A 17,964-nucleotide genomic window follows, 5' to 3' on the forward strand; every position below is an offset into this window, starting at 1 on the left:
AAATAAATTTTAATTTATTTAACTGATTTTAAAAAAATGAAGTACAAATTTGCCTTTCAACTTTTTTTTGAAAGGCAGAATTAATATGTTAAAATATTTAATGATATAATATTATCGTGACAACTTTTTAAAATGATACAACTTAACCATATGTTAACAGATTCAGTCCCACACATTAATGTCATGTAAGCTAGAGAAATTGTGACAAATTGCCACGTGCTCAGCCTTCTTCTCTGGTCTTCTTCATTCTCATCTAAATTGAATATCATATTATTCAATCTTCTTCTCATCTGAAGCATGCGTCAAAAAAAAAAAAAAAAGATTTTAGAAACAAGAATCATTCTCATCTTCGTTTCAATCTTCATCTTCTCATCTGGAGGAAGTGAAGAACCAACAAACCTGAAGCAACTTAAAGCACCAACGATTTTGACAGCATTAACAAAGAACCAAGAGGTAAAGATTAACCCAGTAATTACAGCATTCCAGAAATTGATGGCTCAAACCCAAACATCCGGAAAAAAAAAAAAATCAAAGAAAATTATCCAGAAAAACTAGAAAAACCAGAACCAAAATTCAACAACCCAGATCCGACAACAGGGACATGACATGAACACTCACAAGATACGTAAAGAAGGTTTGCGCAGAAGCTAAATCATACGCCCTTTGAGGCTTTAAGCTCTGTATCCCGCAAAAGTGCATTGTCACCGAGATTCAAATAAGGACCACTAGAAGCCATGATTCGATGAATACCTTCTTCTAAAACACATTAGGGAAGAGAGACCCAAGAGTCTGGTAGATTAGAGAGAAACTGATATTTAAAAATGGTTGGATGGGATCGTGCTTTTAAATATTTTAGGATACAAATAGTGACTTAAAAAAAAAAACTTGGGGAGCAAAGTTATTCTTTAACCCAAAAAGATATCCAAACATTAATTATGTTAGAGTCACATATTTTCATCCTAACTTTTATTTACAAGTTTCAATTCATTCTAATCTCATATGAAAATTTTTTAAGGGTTAAAGTGTAATTTTACTTTTAAATTATCCTCAAAAGAACAATATTATTCTTAAATTACTCATCGTAGCAATATTCCCTTTAAAGTAATTAAAGAGAAGCAATGTTATCCTTACCGTTAAAAAATGATAAATGTCCGTTAACTAGATAGCGATAATAAAAAATGAGTCCCACTAACTATAATTAATGGATGTTTATTATTTTTTAATGATAGAAGCAATATTGCTCTAATTTAATTAGTTTAGAGGAAATATTGTTGCGGTAAGTAGTTTAAGGACAACATTGTTTTTTTGAGAATAATTTAAAGACAAAATTACACAGTAACCCATTGTTTAATCCAAACACACTTGTGAGACATGTGGTGATTCTGTGGATGGAGATTTGTTTGTGGCCTGCAAGGAATGCGGTTTCCTTGTCTGCAGGCCATGCTATGAGCATGAAAGGAGGGAAGGCACTCAAGTTTGCCCCTAGTGACAGACCAGATACGAGCGTATCAAAGGCATTAACATCTGAACATGTGAATTTTTAACACTCCTTAATATTGATTACAAGTACATAATTTACAAGAACACAGCAAAAAAAAAAAAAAAAAAGTGGAAGTGAATTTTTCCCCTGATTTAGCTTTTAATAGTCGTTTTTTGGCTGTGCAAAGGAAGCCCAAGAGTTGAGGGAGATGAAAATGAAGACGACATGGATGATACTGAGCATGAGTTCAAAACGGAAGAAAAGTACAAGTTCATGATAGGCCGTTGAGAAGATGACGAGAATGCTAAACCGCTACCAGTAGTAATAGCCAAGGTTAGTCTTACAGTCTAATGCTTGATACAAGGAATTGAAGGTGGTGAAAGGGAAAAAAAGAAAGATCATCAGCATTTTTTCTTCTTATAGTAATTTCAAATTGTTTGTGTGCAATATGCAGGTGAATGGCAATGATCCTCCGAAGACTTCAGTGCCCAAAAATGGTAGGTGGTGGCTGCTATCCTTGTTTTGGATCGAGAAAGAAGCTACAAGTGCAGTCTAAGCATGATGGAAATGAAGAAGATGACCCGACCATAACAGGTGATCAAAATTCTTCACACACAGCACCCACTTTTCTTTTTTTCCTTCTTTTAGCTCAACACCAATTTTACCTCATCTGACAGGAATATATGAAGACAAGCAATTTTTAACATCAGAGATAAATTTTGAAAATAAATTTGGAAAATCTGCAGTTTTTGTGAGCTCTACCATAACGAAAGAGCGTGGTGTTCCTTCTACCTCTAATCAGGCAACCATGCTTAAAGAAGCCATCCATGTCATGAGTAGTAGACTAGTAGCTATGAAGACAAAACCTACGGGGATACAAGGTACTACCAGCATATCCATTTGGTTTGTCCCAGTCTTCTGCAAATTAAAAGGTTAATTTACTATTGAAGCATTTCTTTAACCATTTTTCTCATCTGCAGGCAGGCTAGAACTATGGACCTTTATCAAATATTCTGACAAGTTTTAAAATGCACTCTCTTGGTTGGAGATCAGTGCATTGCTATTGCCTGCCAAAAAAACTGCATTCAAGGGTATTGCTCCATTCAACCTTTCAAATCGACTGAGCCAAGTGCTTAGATGGGCAATTGGATAACCTGAGTTCCTTTTCAGCCGCCACTCCCCCATATGGTACACATTAGGAGAAGGAAAACCTTAGGGGCTTCAAAAAGTTGCCTATATCAATAGCACAGTCTCCCTTTCAGCTCAATACCTCTTCTAATATATTGCCTGCCGTTTGCCTGCTCACAGACAAGTTCATCACACCATCGGTAATAATCATTTTCCCTTTCAAGCAAAAACAGGGAAGAAAAAAAGGACAGTTAGACCATTGGATAATCGTGGACCTTTCAGAATTAAAAAAATTCTGCTACATTGTAACGAACAAAGAGGATTACAAGAATATAATGCTCTCTAAAATAGCGAGCCAAACATCGCCGATTTAAAATTAATAAACAAAACACTATGCATTCCCTGTAGTCTATACGTTATGAACTAGAAACAAAACCTAAGCTTTTTGGTTCAGTTTCTTCCATTTTGTCACCATACTAAACATTTCTTTTCTTAGTCTGCCCTAACTATTCTCAATTAGTCGTTGTCCAGATAAGCACCTTCGCAAGTCTTATCTTTATTGCATTGTTCATCTCAATCTTTGCATCAAGCATACTTGAGTTGAGATGGAGTCCAGTTTTAATCTAGAGGAATGGTGGAAAAATGAACAATTCTGGGTTATTGGTAGCTTCTCACTCAACACATCTCTTTGCAATTGTGAGAAACTTTCTGAACGTTGTGTCTGTGTCTGAAGTTGATATTAACTTCAGCGTGGTGTCGAAAGTACCAGATGATGGGAATTCTATGATCTGTACACCTTCAGATGGACAACATTGCTAATACCTCCAACCACTATCATAATCATTAACCTTGTTGGTATTGTAGCTAGATTTACAGATTCCATAAACAGAGACAGACATTCTTAGGGAGCATTACTAGGGAAACTCTTCTCATTCTGGTTTCTTGTCCATCTTTACCCTTTCCTTAAAGGTTTGATGGCTAAACAGAACCGAACATCAACCTTTGTTAACATATGGTCAGTGCTTTTGGCTTCTATTTTCTCCTTGCGTTGGGTAAGAATTGATCCTTTTGTGTTGAAAGGAAAAAAAAGGGGGGGGGGGGGGGGCCTGATATTAAGCAGTGTGGAATTAGTTGGCCTTCCTTCACTAATTACATCTCCTGAAATTGCATGTCCTATTTATTTTTACAATTCGAAAACAAGATTCAACAAAGCCTTAGCTGCTCCAAATGAATAAAGTAAGAGCAAAATTTTGTGAAGCATTGCAACAAGTACTTCATTTTATTTCCCTTCTCTCTGTTTTTTCCCCCTCTTTTTCCTTTTAATGAAGGGAGAAAGCAAAGACCAGCACATTGGATTTTGTGAATATAAGGGAGGAAGTTGTACTTTTGATATGTTTGATGGCATATATATTCAATAATACTTCAACGCTTAATCAATTAACTAGACCCTAGAGAAAATACTAGGCAGTGTACCTAGAAATGAAAAACTAAAAGTAAAGTATGTTGTGTGCCAAATAACTGGATAGAAGGTGTGACATGGTAACTTTCTCATTTTTTGTGCAAAAAATAAATAATAAAAATGTCAGTTAAAAACTGTACTACAAAAAATTTAATAAATAAATGGCATAAATTGTACCACTGGTGCATTTTCAAGGGCAGAACATCTAGATGTAGAAAGAAAAATGAAATGCAATCATGTGTTTGAAAACATGCAGGAGCACACTTGGTTTCATGAAAATCAATTTGCATATCTTTATGTGAAAGACAGTAAGCAAATGTTGAACTTGTTAACTAACTTTATCAACAACCCAAAGCTCAGGAGTCAGGAAGAGGTTCAAGATAATTCTTTTTCTTTTAATGGTGTAAATCAAGACCACATTGTTGAAATACAAGAATATGAACCCAAAAGGTTATTAGATGCCACTCTCATCTTGTAGAGCTTAAGAAGTGAACAATTATTCTGCTTCACCAGTAGTCCCTGCAAGATCAGACTCCATCTTTAAAATGATGGAGTCTGTTAGCATCCCTTGCTATAATAACTCTCTCTGTGATCTTTGATATAAATTTGATTGCAGTATGACAATCGAAACAAACTCGAAGATTCTGAATGATCCTGATTTCAGCATTTGGCTCAACTGTAATAAGACCAAAAGCAATGGCTAACTTCTTACTGTGAACATTCACCATGAATTCCTTTTCTTCCTCTTCCACATCATGCAAAAAAGTGATAGTCTCTGAATAATATTAATGCTCCCTCCTCTTTCCATTTAACTTCTTGAGCATTGCATAGATGGCTGTTGCATGAGAATGGGACCTATCACTTGATGCAAAGACATGTGGGGTCCCATTAACCTCAATTAGAGTACACCCTGGTGTTTTTGCCAGTTTTCTTTCCTTTACAACATCTCATACTGAAGCAGCCCAAAAAATTTCTCTCAATGGAGTATATATTAGAGAGTAAAACAAAATGGTCTACACTCTGAGTCCATTTCAAATAGCTTCTTTGAAGCCATTGACAATGATTTGGGCATCGGCTTGAGTGAGTTGAGAGATTGTATTTTGGGTTTTAGTTTGTCAAAAATATATTTGTTAAAATTTCATTTGACGAAAATTAGTTTAATAAAAATTAATTGTTATAATGAAATTTATATTTGAATATATTTTTTTAAAAAATCAATTTAATAAATTAAAAATTGTTTGGATTAATGATGATTTATGCTTTTGAAATGTGGTTTTAAATATACAATGACTAAAAAGGACATTGATTTATGGTAATTTATAATTTTTATTATACAAATATAATATATTAGAAATGTTTAAAAAATGTGAAAAAATTTAAAATAACATAAAATTTAATATGTTAAATAATACGAATAAAACTATAAAGTTTAATATTGAGAAAAAATTATGTAATAAATAGTTCAACATTCATTAATATTAAATAATCTTATGATTAACAGTTCAATCTATAATATACAATTTGATGTCTAATAAAATCACAACCCTATTCATCTCTCCATTAGAAGCCAAACTTGAAATTGCACTTGAGATTGATGATAAAAATACATACTCGTTAATATCATCATGAGAGTTAACCATATTTTTATCGTCAAAACATCTAAAGTCAGAATGAGTTGTAAATTTGGTTCTAATAAAATTATGTATAACCATTGTCGCACCAACTATATAAACTTGTATCACAAATAGATAACTAGACATGTGTCATAAGATTGTGACTCTGTTTTTCTAAATCCCACAAGTCCTTTTAATCATGGTCTTTAAACTTGAATGATAATTATTAAAAACCTCATTATTATTTGCAAATACAAATAAATGTCTAAGATCTAGGAGGTCATACCAATGGGATCTATAAGGATTTAAATATCCATATGGCATTGGATAATCAGTATCTACCAAATAATATTTACCTACTAATAAAAAATAAAAATTATAAGAATTAATTAAATATTAAAACAAATTATTTTAAATTAGTTAAATATGAAATATACCTTAGGTGGATGTGAAAAATTCATGTCCTACCTTGTGAGTGCATTATCAAATATATGAACATTATGAGCAATTCCTTTCCATCCAACCATGCCATATATGAAACACATATCCCAATCAAATATGTCCATTATATTTTGTATCAGAATACATTTTTTTCTAATATATTTTCCCTGCTCTTCAACACTTACTGGACATGGAATATATATTCTATCAATTGCTCCTCTAAAATCATTGGAGGATGGCCAATATTGTGGATTGTCTAAAATTTTTGGATATGTATCTTGAAATGTGAGATCTTTTGGCTTGACATATTCCTTTGTCAACTTCTTATGAGCACGCAATGCGTTTTTAGAATGCATATGACCAATCTCTACTAAATGTTGACACCATTTTCGTACCATTCTATTGCCCACCTCATGGTCCAACAATATTTAAAAACATACTGACAATTTCATAAACCCATGTTCTTCTAGTTGGTTGTAACTACGTTGCACCAATTTATCACAAAGTTGGAAAAAAAAAATATCCTTTTCCATGTAAAACATGTTATAACAACACTAAGGATGCCTTTCCATATTGCACTTATGCATGATTGGATTGCACGCAAGTCCTACAAAGTCCTTTAAATAAATATAATGTTGAATAATTAGCTACTATTACAGTGACAACTTCAACCTCATCTTCTTGTAAAAGTAATTGTAATAAGCAAGACTGTCTATTATCATACACAAAAACTGCGTACATAATTTAACAACTATTACACTAATTAATAACTTAAAATAAAAACACATAAAACAAGAGTTTAACAACACAATTAATTTGAAAACAAAGTTAAGTTAATAACATAAACAATACTAGCAAGTTTTAAAACATGGATAAGGCAAGCAAAAATTGATCTATGCTGCTTTCTTAGCCAAACACTTTAAATAGGATACTAATGCTTTTCTATTTCCCCTAAGCCCAACAAACATCTCCCTTGCAGTCTTATCTAGCAAGGCCACAGCACACTTTCCAAGAAGCACCTCATCACTTGCAATCTCCTCGATTTGGCAAAGTTCCATTGCAACATCCAAAATAGTTTGATCAACTGGTCTTGTTGCACTCTCCATTGAATCAAGAATTGATTTCATTGCCGTAATCCTATCGTCTTGTGTAGTAACCAAATGATTCACTACATCAGCCATGACATACGTAGGACGTTGTTTCTTTTTGTTCTGACTATTTTTACCTCTCTTTCGCTTACTCCCATAACTGGCACCACCATTTTGTACACTGATATTATTCAAGTTGATTTGTCCAATTTCAGGAATAGCTCCACCACTTGTATCCCTTAAATCATCACTATCTCCAAATCCTTCAGTTAAATCCATTTTTGGCCTATATACATCCTCATGATCATCAACTGTAGGTGTCCACATGTATGTGCCCCGCATTGTAACAAGCAGGAATAACTCTATCAATTCATACACATATGAAAGTGGTTTTTGTTTGAACTTTTTGCAGTCCGGATTCCCCTGCACATTTATAACAACTTAGTAGGTCTGTTATTGGCATAAAACATCAAACACAGAACATTGCATTTAAAATTGTATGCCTTAATCTTATGATCCTACCACTCTTCTGGTGCTAATACAATATTCTTTTTCCTATCCCATCCCAAGCCAGTCTTTTTGTTCAACAATTTGTCCCATAAATTCCAATCTTTCCTCAAATTATTTCACTTGTTTTTCAATTGCTTTTTATCATAACTTCTTGAGCTTAATGCATTGAAACGTTGCATTAGCACCTACCAACCCTTCTTTAATAGAGTAGACCCTTTACGCTCATTTTTTCTAACTTATTGTAGAGCTAACTTGATAAAGAGTTTAGTTTCTTCTGTAGTCCACATTGCTTTCTCTTTACTTATATTCAGTACCAAAATATCATATTCTCAACAATCAAGTTGAAAGAATTAAAATTCTTATACATAATATAAAATCTACACTAGATTTGTCCCCGTTCGAGATCCTGAACTGCGCTGTACCTGGTACAAGAACTACTTTTACTAGAATCTATGAATAACAATTAACTCATTATATACATTTTTAAATAATTTTTTTAACTTTGCCTTTAAAAATATAGAGAGAGAAATATAAGCCATAAAATTAAATTTACAATAGTTATGAAATTGAAAAATTGTAACAAATAATTCTCCACGTATCTTGTATTAAGACTTAAAAAATTCTTCTAAAAGTTCTCAATAAAAAGAACCGAGGGGGGTCAAATTTATTTTTAATTCTTCTAAAAGTGCTCAATAATAAGAACCGAGAGGGGTCAAATTTATTTTTTTCTTGTACATAAGTGTTAAAGAATTATGTTTGGGACATATTATACATGTAACTTGTGAACACTTTTTAACATTTGAAAGGTAAATATAAAATAAAATTGTAAAAATTTAAAAAAATAATTTATTTTAGTATACTCATAATTTGTTATCTATTTAAATTAAAATCTAAATAATAATTTATTCTATTTTAAAATTTGTTTTGTCCATTGATATTAAAGACATAAATAACAATTTATTTATTTTAAAATAGGTTGTTCCTGGTGTAACAACTCAATTTTATTCCCATAATTTAAGTAATATTACGAAAAAATTATTTCATGATAAATGAAAATTATCATATAATTATTTGAGTAAAGATAATTAACCTAAAATGAGTTTAGTTTTAAAGACTCAATTTTAAGCTACAATTCTTTAGGAAAGGCGAGAAAATAAGGTACTTAACCCGATATCAGTGTTACTAATCAGAATTTCTATTAAAGTATCCAAAGCAACATTATGCTGTTCTAGCAGCAACCAACCAGAGGGGAGGAATGAACATTAGAATATACAGATCAACTATTCAGGAGCTTCAAGAATATCACAGATAGCTTTCTGATGAATCAGATTCAGAAACAAATTCCTTACAGCTGCCATTTAAATGGCATAAAACAGAATTTAAACCCAGGAGCGCACACAAATGATAAAACTATATATGCAACAAGGAAAGAATGCTGATCAGATATTCCTAAATAACAAAGAAAAGGATAATTGATCAAGGATACATAGCAGTTACCTCTTTATGCTGTCACAGTTGATCTCTGGTAAACTCACCAGCCTACAAAAGCAGAAGAACAAGAATATAAGTCTCTAAGTATAATTACCAGTTGCAAGGGTGGAGCTAGGATTTAAGAATAATGGGAGCCAAGATTAAAAAACATATATACTACAAAATTTTCATAAATTTTTGGGGGGTCGAAAGTATGTAACATTTATATAATACCAAAAAAATTTAAAAAATTGGGGGTTCACAGCCCTTGTTGGTCTCCCCTCCCTCCACGACTGGCCAGTTGAATTTTCACCATAAAATCAGATAAACTCATGAAGGAATACAACAAGATACTAACCGGGGAAAAAATTGATTTTAGTTAAATGAATACTATAAGTCAACTCCAATGGCATTAGCAAAAATAAAAGGAGTTTTAATGTATGTGAGTCCTTTATGGGCAATCTATGACTTAATCAAGCCCACGTAAAGTTCACGTGTAACTTTTTGTACTCAATGCCCCACCAAGAATTAGGACATTCAACTGAGTTAATTCTTCATTTTACATGTCTTATATTAGTTATAATTATGCTACAATATAACAATTAAAAAACACAGGAATTGTCAGGAATATCTTTCTCAATTAACTGACTATAGTTCTATTTCTTATTTTGTTCGAGCGATTTTCTTTAGGTTTTCACATTCGAATGAGGGAGGAACTTCCAAATAAATCATTTAATTTAAATTTCATATCATTATAGTATTAAAGCTAGTCACCTTCACTATATATATTGCACAATAGCAATGCATACAAGTTTTAATTTACTTCAGCAGATGATTTTGTTCTCATAATAACTAAAAAAATTAGTATTAAAGAAAATGGAAAGAAACCAACTTGAGCATCAAATTCAATGAAGTTGGTATGAGATCCGAACCTATCGAGGACCGAATAGCCTGCTTCCGCCGCCACCGCCTCTTCCTCGACCACCACCAGGCCTCAAGTTTATCACCGTTTGACCATATTGCTGCATACCTCAGGATTCAGGACCTTTCACTTGAAGATAAAATCTTCGACGTAGATTGACAAAGAGAAACAAAGAACGAGATTCAGCGGCGATAACTGCAGAACCGAAACCAGAAGGAGATATGTAGATTAAAAGGAGATACTTTACACGAGAGAGAGAATAGGACCTCGGGGATATTTCTCTCCCTTCTGCGAGAGCGCGACGAGAAGAGCGCGGCTTGAGGCCTGTGGGTGTAAAGAAAACAAAAATTAGGAAAGCAGTGACCTTGAAAATTGAAATTAGAACCTTAGGGTAGAATTTTTATATAAATTTTAAAATGTAAAGTAAATTTTTTTTTATGTTTAAATGATATTTTCATATAATATTATATGTTTTTATTTTAAAATTAAAAATGAGTTATAAATTTACTAAGCCAAAAATATAAATTTAGGAGATAAATTTACAAGTTCTTGAAAATATTAAATAATGATATGTTTAATTATTAAAATTTATATCCTGTTAAAATGAAAAAGTGAGCTGCAAATTGAAGGCAAACAAAATTGCAAATTTAATTTATTTAATCATCAAGCTTTGTGTTTTAATTAATTTATAATTTTATTTCTCAAGTTTACAATTTCATAATCTTTAATTTGTAGCACGCTTTCCCATTTTAGGAAACACAAATTTAATAATTAAATATGAAAAATAACATGTCATTAATTGGATGCATTAAAAATGTGTGACATTACCTCTTAAACTTACAATTTATTTTTTTAACTTGTAATTTATTTTTTTAATTTTAAAATTTAAAATAAATTACATTATATAAAAATATCAATTAAAAACTTAAAAATTTATTTTATATTTTAAAATTTATTGGGATTTATTTTGGGTTAAAGTAGCAAATTTAATTATGAACTATTTTTTAAAAATTATTTGGTCGTTTAAAATATCGGGTTGTATAAAATAAATCATCAACTTTTAAAAATAGAACATCCAGCAACCCACAATTAAGTTCAATCGATGGACATTATGTGGGGCCGCAAATGACATGTGACATTTTACTAACACTCCATGTCTGCATGTGTAAAGATGTAAATATAATCTCAAACTATTTTTTAAGAAATATTGGGCAACCTTTGCTATAATAAAAGTGAACCATCCAACATTTTTTTGATAATTTTGACCAAACATTATTTATTTTCATACTTATAAAACCCATAAGGTGTCAATCTCTCTAATCTTTTTGCTTTCATTTTCAATCTTTCTAATCTTCATTTTCAACTTAAAAAAAAGATGTTCAAAGAGTTCATATCTAAAAACATTCATAAAAACGATGTTAATGAAATAAAAGCTTAATTTTACTACGTATAGAAAAAGGTTGATTCTAGCTTAATTTAGCCATAAATTATTGCTTCTATTTTGTTGATGTCTTCCTTGTTAATGTCTTTAAATGAAAATTCTTTGAATCTCTTCTTTTCAAGCAAAGACTAAGAAAAAAGGCAGAAAATTGAAAAGATCGACACATTGTAGGTCTCATAAATTTAGAAATAAATGATATTTGATCAAAATTAATGAAAAGATATTGGATGGTTTATTTGTTATAGTAGAGGCTACCTAATGTAGATCGAAAAATAGCATATGATTAAATTTGCACCGTCACATGTCATTTGTGGGTCTCACATAACGTTCGTTAGGTGAAATTAATGATAAGTTACTTGATGTTGCGTTTTTTAAAATTAAGGATTTATTTTATACCACATCATAGTTTAACTATACCACAAACTCCTAAAAAAAATAGTAAGTAGTTAATTTGTACATTTATCCTTTCTTTTAAATAAAATCATCTTTGCCACCTAAGTGTCATCCTCCTAAAAGTTACTCTCTCCGTTTAAAAATATAAGGTATTTTTTTAGGAGTTGTATGTTCAAAAATGTAAAATATTTTTAATCTTTCGAGATATAATTATTATTTTTTTTTAAAAGTACTTCTATTAATCAATGACTATGTATTTATTATAGAATATTTGATAGAAATAAATATAAAAAATAAAATTAATTTAAAAAAAATAATTATTTTATTAAAAAGATAACATTTAATTAAAAATTATATATATATATATATATATATATATTTTTGACAGAGGAAGCATGTTATTTGTTTGACTGTAGTCTGTTGGATTAAATTTGTTGATTTAATGTGATCAAAACTCCTTTGAATTCCAAAGGAGCAGCTGAGGGAAGAGGAGAGAGAACACTGAACCAGAACTAGAACCAGAGGGAGCTTTCATCAATGGCGTCTTCTCTGAACAAATCATCTCCATACAATAAATATGAGATAAGGAAGAGGAACCCAGATCCTAAATCATGTGCTCTTTTGGTCATTGACATGCAAAACTACTTCTCTTCCATAGCCAAACCCATCCTCTCCAATCTCTCCACCACAATCCGTCTCTGCCGGAACGCCTCCATCCCCGTCATCTTCACGCGCCACTGCCACAAATCCCCCGCCGACTACGGCATGCTCGGTGAGTGGTGGAACGACGACCTCGTCTTTGACGGCACACCGGAGGCGGAGCTTATACCGACACTCGATCGGAAGCCGGCGGACATGGTGGTGGAGAAGAACACTTACAGCGCGTTTAGGAACACTCATTTGGAGGAGAAGCTTGAGGAGATGGGGGTAAAGGAAGTGATTGTGACGGGGGTGATGACGAACCTGTGCTGCGAGACGACGGCGCGCGAGGCTTTCGTGAGAGGGTTTAGGGTTTTCTTCTCTGCGGATGCCACGGCGACATCGAATTCGGAACTCCACGAGGCCACTTTGAAGAACATGGCTTATGGGTTTGCTTATTTGCTCGATTGTCAGAGGCTTCAACACGCTCTCTCTGTAAAATAAACCTTCAAGGCGTTTCTGTATGATTTAAATAAAATTTCTTTCTTTCTCCTAAAGAACGTGTGGATTGCTGATAACTCTGCTCATGAAAACATTGAATTTTTTAGGAGTTGATGATCAAAATTGAAGAGGAAGCATATACCTTAACTGAATTTTAAGCTTAATCATTGGCACTTTAGTCCTCTGAATATCCAGGAAAGGGTGCTTACGTTATGAGAAAGAAGCTGATAAACCGTCTGCCATAGAAACGTTCCTCTTAATTTCGCCCATATGATTTCTTACCCTAATTGTCTGAGAGAAAAGGAGAATGAATATCTCATGATTGAGAGAGAAATTAACATGGTCCAAATTGAAAGTATTATTTCTCATGCTGGCACCTAAGAAACTGCGTCTACTCTGTCTGGTTGGAAGAAGTGGTACTTGTACAATTAGCATTAAAACATATTTTGCCCAGGGCTTCTTAATTCTTCTCTGAATTAAATAATGTGAGAGTCTGAAAAATGAGTATGTCGTTTATGTTTCATGACTGGTATGACTTGTTAAGTTTCTCTCTTGTCTGTAAATTTGTCCCCGAATGACTTAAACCTCTCTTCTTTGACTCCCACTATGAATTTTGTTGAAACATTGGTTCTTGTCCTACCATGGCCCAGAGGATCTCAGTTCCTGTTTACATTCATGAATTGGGACCTTCTGACGTTGCAGAGGAATATATGTTGAAATTTTGGTAAATACATGTCATCAAGTTTTCCCATAGAGAATGTTTAGTTTTCCATCAGCCAGAATAACTACTTGTCATGATCTCAAGTTTAGGATGGAAGAATTTCATGGCTAGGTAGTAATTCAACTATACTCTGAAGGCAAGTTTTTCAAACATATGATCAATGTAAGCTTTTCCTCTATTATCCATTGAAGTCATTTACTGAAAACATTCTGTTGGTACAGTCCTGATACTTTAGGTAAGTGTCATAACATCTGATAAAAATTTTGAAGTTAATCAAGTGAAAGTTGTGTTTATTTCTAATCAGCTTGGGCTGCATCTTGTCAAGCACCTATCGTTGTTGTTTAACTCAATCTCTATAAGAAATGCCAGTTATTCTTGTTATATCTATGTTCTGGTATATGGCAGTGTTCCTGGCATGACAGTACATGATAAAGGGGGGTTGATTAATTCACATTGAATCTGAAGATCGATTCTTTTCATTCACAGCCTTATACTTTATTATAATCTGCTTAGTGGTAATTCAGTATTATGTATGGATAAACCTTGAAAGAAAGAGAAATATCTAGTATGTACATTGTACGTTTGGTATGCATTGTGCCTTAGTCTAATGCTCCTTGTCTTCTGTCTTCGGTCATAAGTTGAGTGAGGCTTATAAATGTGAAGGGCTCCCCCACTCAATAGTGTAATCTTTTGAAATGGGCTCTCCCTTTAGATTTATGCTCTTGACAAATAGTGCTTTTATTGGGAGAGCGACCTTATAGAAAGGGCTACCTACATAGTGTTTTGACCAACAGGAGGCTAAGTAAAGTATTGTGAAGTGAAGTCGTCGGCTCTCAAACGAGGTGGCATTGTCATGAGTTTCATATTGAGAAATTTTATAAGTTGAATGAGGTTTATAAGTGTGGGAAATTTTTTCATCTAATAGGCTAGTCTTTTAAGATGTGTTTATGATTTCTTCCTTTTGATATGTGTAATGAAGTGCAACTTAGTAGTTGATGTTTTGGTGCTATTTTCCTTGTTTGTATATAAGTATATGAGTACGATCTCTGCAATAACTATCAATTTATAAGAAGTCACACATTCCCTGTATAGATAAAGTCAAATGAGCAGACGAGCAAATCTGTTGTGCACCCTAATCAAATCAGGCGCAAAGAGACCTTTTTTTTTTTTAAATCTATATACACTAAATTATAAACTATACATAAATAAAAATTAAAATAATGTGGATTGCTGTGAAGTTTAAAAATACACTGAATGTTATAAATTGTTGAAGTTAAACAACAAATGGCACACATCTTGGCTGCATGTTTATTATCTATTTACAAAGTTTCTTCTCAATAGTATGCTCAGACACTTAAAGTTTTGAATCGTCCCTCTTCAATATTATTTTCAGGTCAATCAGTTTTATGGTTGTGTAATTCATACTGTATTTCTTGCTTTTGCTATACAACCTATTCACATGATTTTTATCCTTTGTATGGGGTCTGTTCATTGAGATGCCATCTTCAATGTTATACTTGCAGATGAATGGTCATAAGTCAATAATACATGCTTGATGATTCCCATACTAATTGGGTTTGACGTCATATTTAATTAGAAAGAATGAAACAACACACTACATTAGATTGATGTACCGTATGTATATCAAGCTGAAGAAAGATTGAAGCAGAAGCAATCAGATATTCAGATGAATTTGAAACTTGAAAGTATATATGTCACATGTCATTGCGACTGATAACTTTCTGTTAATATATTGAGGAAAGAAAAGAGGCCTTGGACATGTGTACAAGGTAATATTGAGATATTTCTTCGTTTTTTTTTCCTTTTAAATAGATTCTTAAGGAGTATATTATTTTGTACATTGATGATATGTCAGAAAAATGACACAAATGTTTCTTTAAAATGATCGCAATCACACCTTTAGTTTAACCAGGGTTGAAATTTGTAATTTTCTGATGTGATATATATATATATATATATATTTCAGGGAAATTTAGTTAACAGGCAAGAAATAGCAACAAAAAGGCTTTCTAAATGGTGAAGACAATGGAAAAATTATGTAAAACTCATTGGTAAACTCAAGGCACCTTTGGATTAGATCATGTTTAATTGCAAAAATAAAATAGTTTTAACGGTTTCATTTTGAGAAAATTACAATCAAGTTTTACATAAAAAAATTAATTATTATAAGATCTATTGATAATTGAATTGAACTATATTGACAAATAGTTGTCAATACAGTTTGATTTAGTTGTCAATGAATCTTATAGTAATTAATTTTTTTATGTAAAATTTTAATGTGATTCTTTCCTTCATTTTTCTCTCCTTGCATATTCTTTTACGAAAGCATGGTTGTCCGAAGTTAAAGGGTTGGGAGAAAAGTCAAAGTTTTAATTTAAGTAATAGGGATAATATGTTACTCATCACTTTTGATATGATCCAAATTATTTTAGTTTAATTTAGACGGATCAGGTTTAAAGTTTTTTATTTTATATTTATGAAAATAAAAATTTTATAATAAATATACTCATTATCAATAAGCTAGATTGTCCATATTACCCAAATTTAATACTAAAATTTTTACAAATTAACTATTCATATTTAATCTGAACAATTCATATTTAATATTAACTTTTTTATAGTTTTTTTAAAATTATTTTTGGCAAATACAATATTAAAAGTAAAGATAATCTTGTGATAAGCTCTTCCCAATTTTTTTTTAAAACCGTTAATAGTAAATTTGCATAGTTAATTTATAAAAATATAAAAAAATTAAATTAAATTTAAACTATCTAAATTAAATATAGACTGCTCTGATTGATATGATTAAATTTATTAAAAATTTGATGAAAAATACAATCATTAATTCCTATTATTTTATCAAGTTTTGCTTTTAATTCATATAATTTTTTTAATATTTTTTGTCTTTATAGTTTTAGAAATATTAAGTGACATTTATTTTTTAAATTTTTATAATTTTTTTTCAGTGTTTTTAGTCCTTGTAAAGACAAAAAATATTGAAAAGAAACTATAAAGTTTAAAAATAAAACCCGATAAAGTATATGAGTTAAAGATTATGTTTGTTCAAAATTTCTATAAATTTTTATTTTGATAAAAATAAAAAATAAAAGAAATTTTAAATCAATCTAAATTGTCCGGTGATGAGCACTTGATATTGATGAAGACTAAGTGCGCTCTCCAAATGATAAGATGAAGCCACCTCTAAGCACGAGAAGTATCTAGAGAAGAAATAATACAGTGACAATGTTCCAAATGATGCGAAGCCTACTTATGGATATACCTTTGCTACAATACACTGAACAACAGAGACTATAAACTGATGAGTGAAGAATTTGGATTGCAGGCTAGAACATCAGCTCATAAGTTGAACGGATGAACTAGAGCATCTACTATCATAAGTACTTTGGTGTAATCGAAATGAGTGTTATTGATGGCCTCCTAGATGAGAAGGGTAATTTGGTAATTTAGTATCACTAGGTCATAAAGTCATGGACTTATAGGATAAAATAGTAAATTAATCTCTAAAGTATAGATTTAGTAGCTTTTGAAATTTTAAACCCATTTTTTTTGATAATATTTTTTTTAACTTTTAAAATCAATATAACCTATCTTCTACCAGTAATTAAGGTTAATTTTAACAATTAGCTTATTAGAAAATAACAAAAAATATATATCAAAAATTACAACAAAAAACTGTAGTTAAAAAACTCAAAAAATATAGACAATAATTCAAAAAAATTACAGAAAAAGACAAAAAATTATTGGTTTTTTATGCAATTTTTGAGGTTTTTTTTTATTTTACAATCAACCAATAGTCAAAGTTAATATTTATTAGCAGACTATATTATATTATTTTTAAAATTTAAAGGAGAATATTATATAAAAAATAAATTTAGATGTCAAACCTTTTTATATCTATAGTTTAAAAATCAATTTACTTTTTTACCCTAAAATCATTAGTCCAAATACATGCATGGCAAAAACAAAATTAATACACTGAGGTAAATCTTCAAGAATGTAACAAGGTTCCAACTTTCTGATAGGTTGCCTCTCTCCTCCAAGACTTGATGGAAATTGTTTTGTCCTCTTTTTCACCCTTCTTTGCTAATCTCTTTTATGAATTCACTCATGACCCCT

The 17,964-nt window shown here is 31.4% G+C and overlaps 2 protein-coding genes and 1 pseudogene across 4 annotated transcripts; 2 read left to right on the forward strand and 1 right to left on the reverse strand.

Moving 5' to 3' along the window:
- Positions 1–1,938: 1,938 nt before the first annotated feature.
- LOC129286527 (cellulose synthase A catalytic subunit 7 [UDP-forming]-like) lies at positions 1,939–3,843 on the forward strand (annotated as a pseudogene).
- Positions 3,844–6,888: 3,045 nt separating this feature from the next.
- On the reverse strand, positions 6,889–10,474 carry LOC129285266 (uncharacterized). 3 transcript variants are annotated; one of them, XM_054920863.1, is made up of 4 exons: positions 10,378–10,474; positions 10,122–10,254; positions 9,217–9,258; positions 6,889–7,632 (listed from the first exon to the last, which is right to left on the reverse strand). In XM_054920863.1, exon 4 carries the CDS (start codon positions 7,549–7,551, stop codon positions 7,015–7,017), a length of 537 nt encoding a protein of 178 aa, XP_054776838.1. In that variant the 5' UTR covers positions 7,552–7,632; positions 9,217–9,258; positions 10,122–10,254; positions 10,378–10,474; the 3' UTR covers positions 6,889–7,014. The 3 variants fall into 3 exon arrangements, with proteins under 3 accessions (XP_054776838.1, XP_054776839.1, XP_054776837.1); XM_054920864.1 differs by having other exon boundaries at positions 10,354–10,471; XM_054920862.1 differs by having other exon boundaries at positions 10,122–10,460.
- Positions 10,475–12,370: 1,896 nt separating this feature from the next.
- On the forward strand, positions 12,371–13,263 carry LOC129286957 (nicotinamidase 2-like). Its single transcript, XM_054923068.1, has one exon. The coding sequence runs from the start codon at positions 12,483–12,485 to the stop codon at positions 13,086–13,088; it is 606 nt and encodes a 201-aa protein (XP_054779043.1). The 5' UTR covers positions 12,371–12,482; the 3' UTR covers positions 13,089–13,263.
- The last annotated feature ends 4,701 nt before the right edge of the window (positions 13,264–17,964 follow it).

Source organism: Prosopis cineraria, unplaced genomic scaffold (assembly GCF_029017545.1).
Source record: "Prosopis cineraria cultivar Desert tree isolate PC_DT_omini unplaced genomic scaffold, ASM2901754v1 PC11, whole genome shotgun sequence".
In the NCBI taxonomy this organism is placed as follows: domain Eukaryota; kingdom Viridiplantae; phylum Streptophyta; class Magnoliopsida; order Fabales; family Fabaceae; genus Prosopis; species Prosopis cineraria.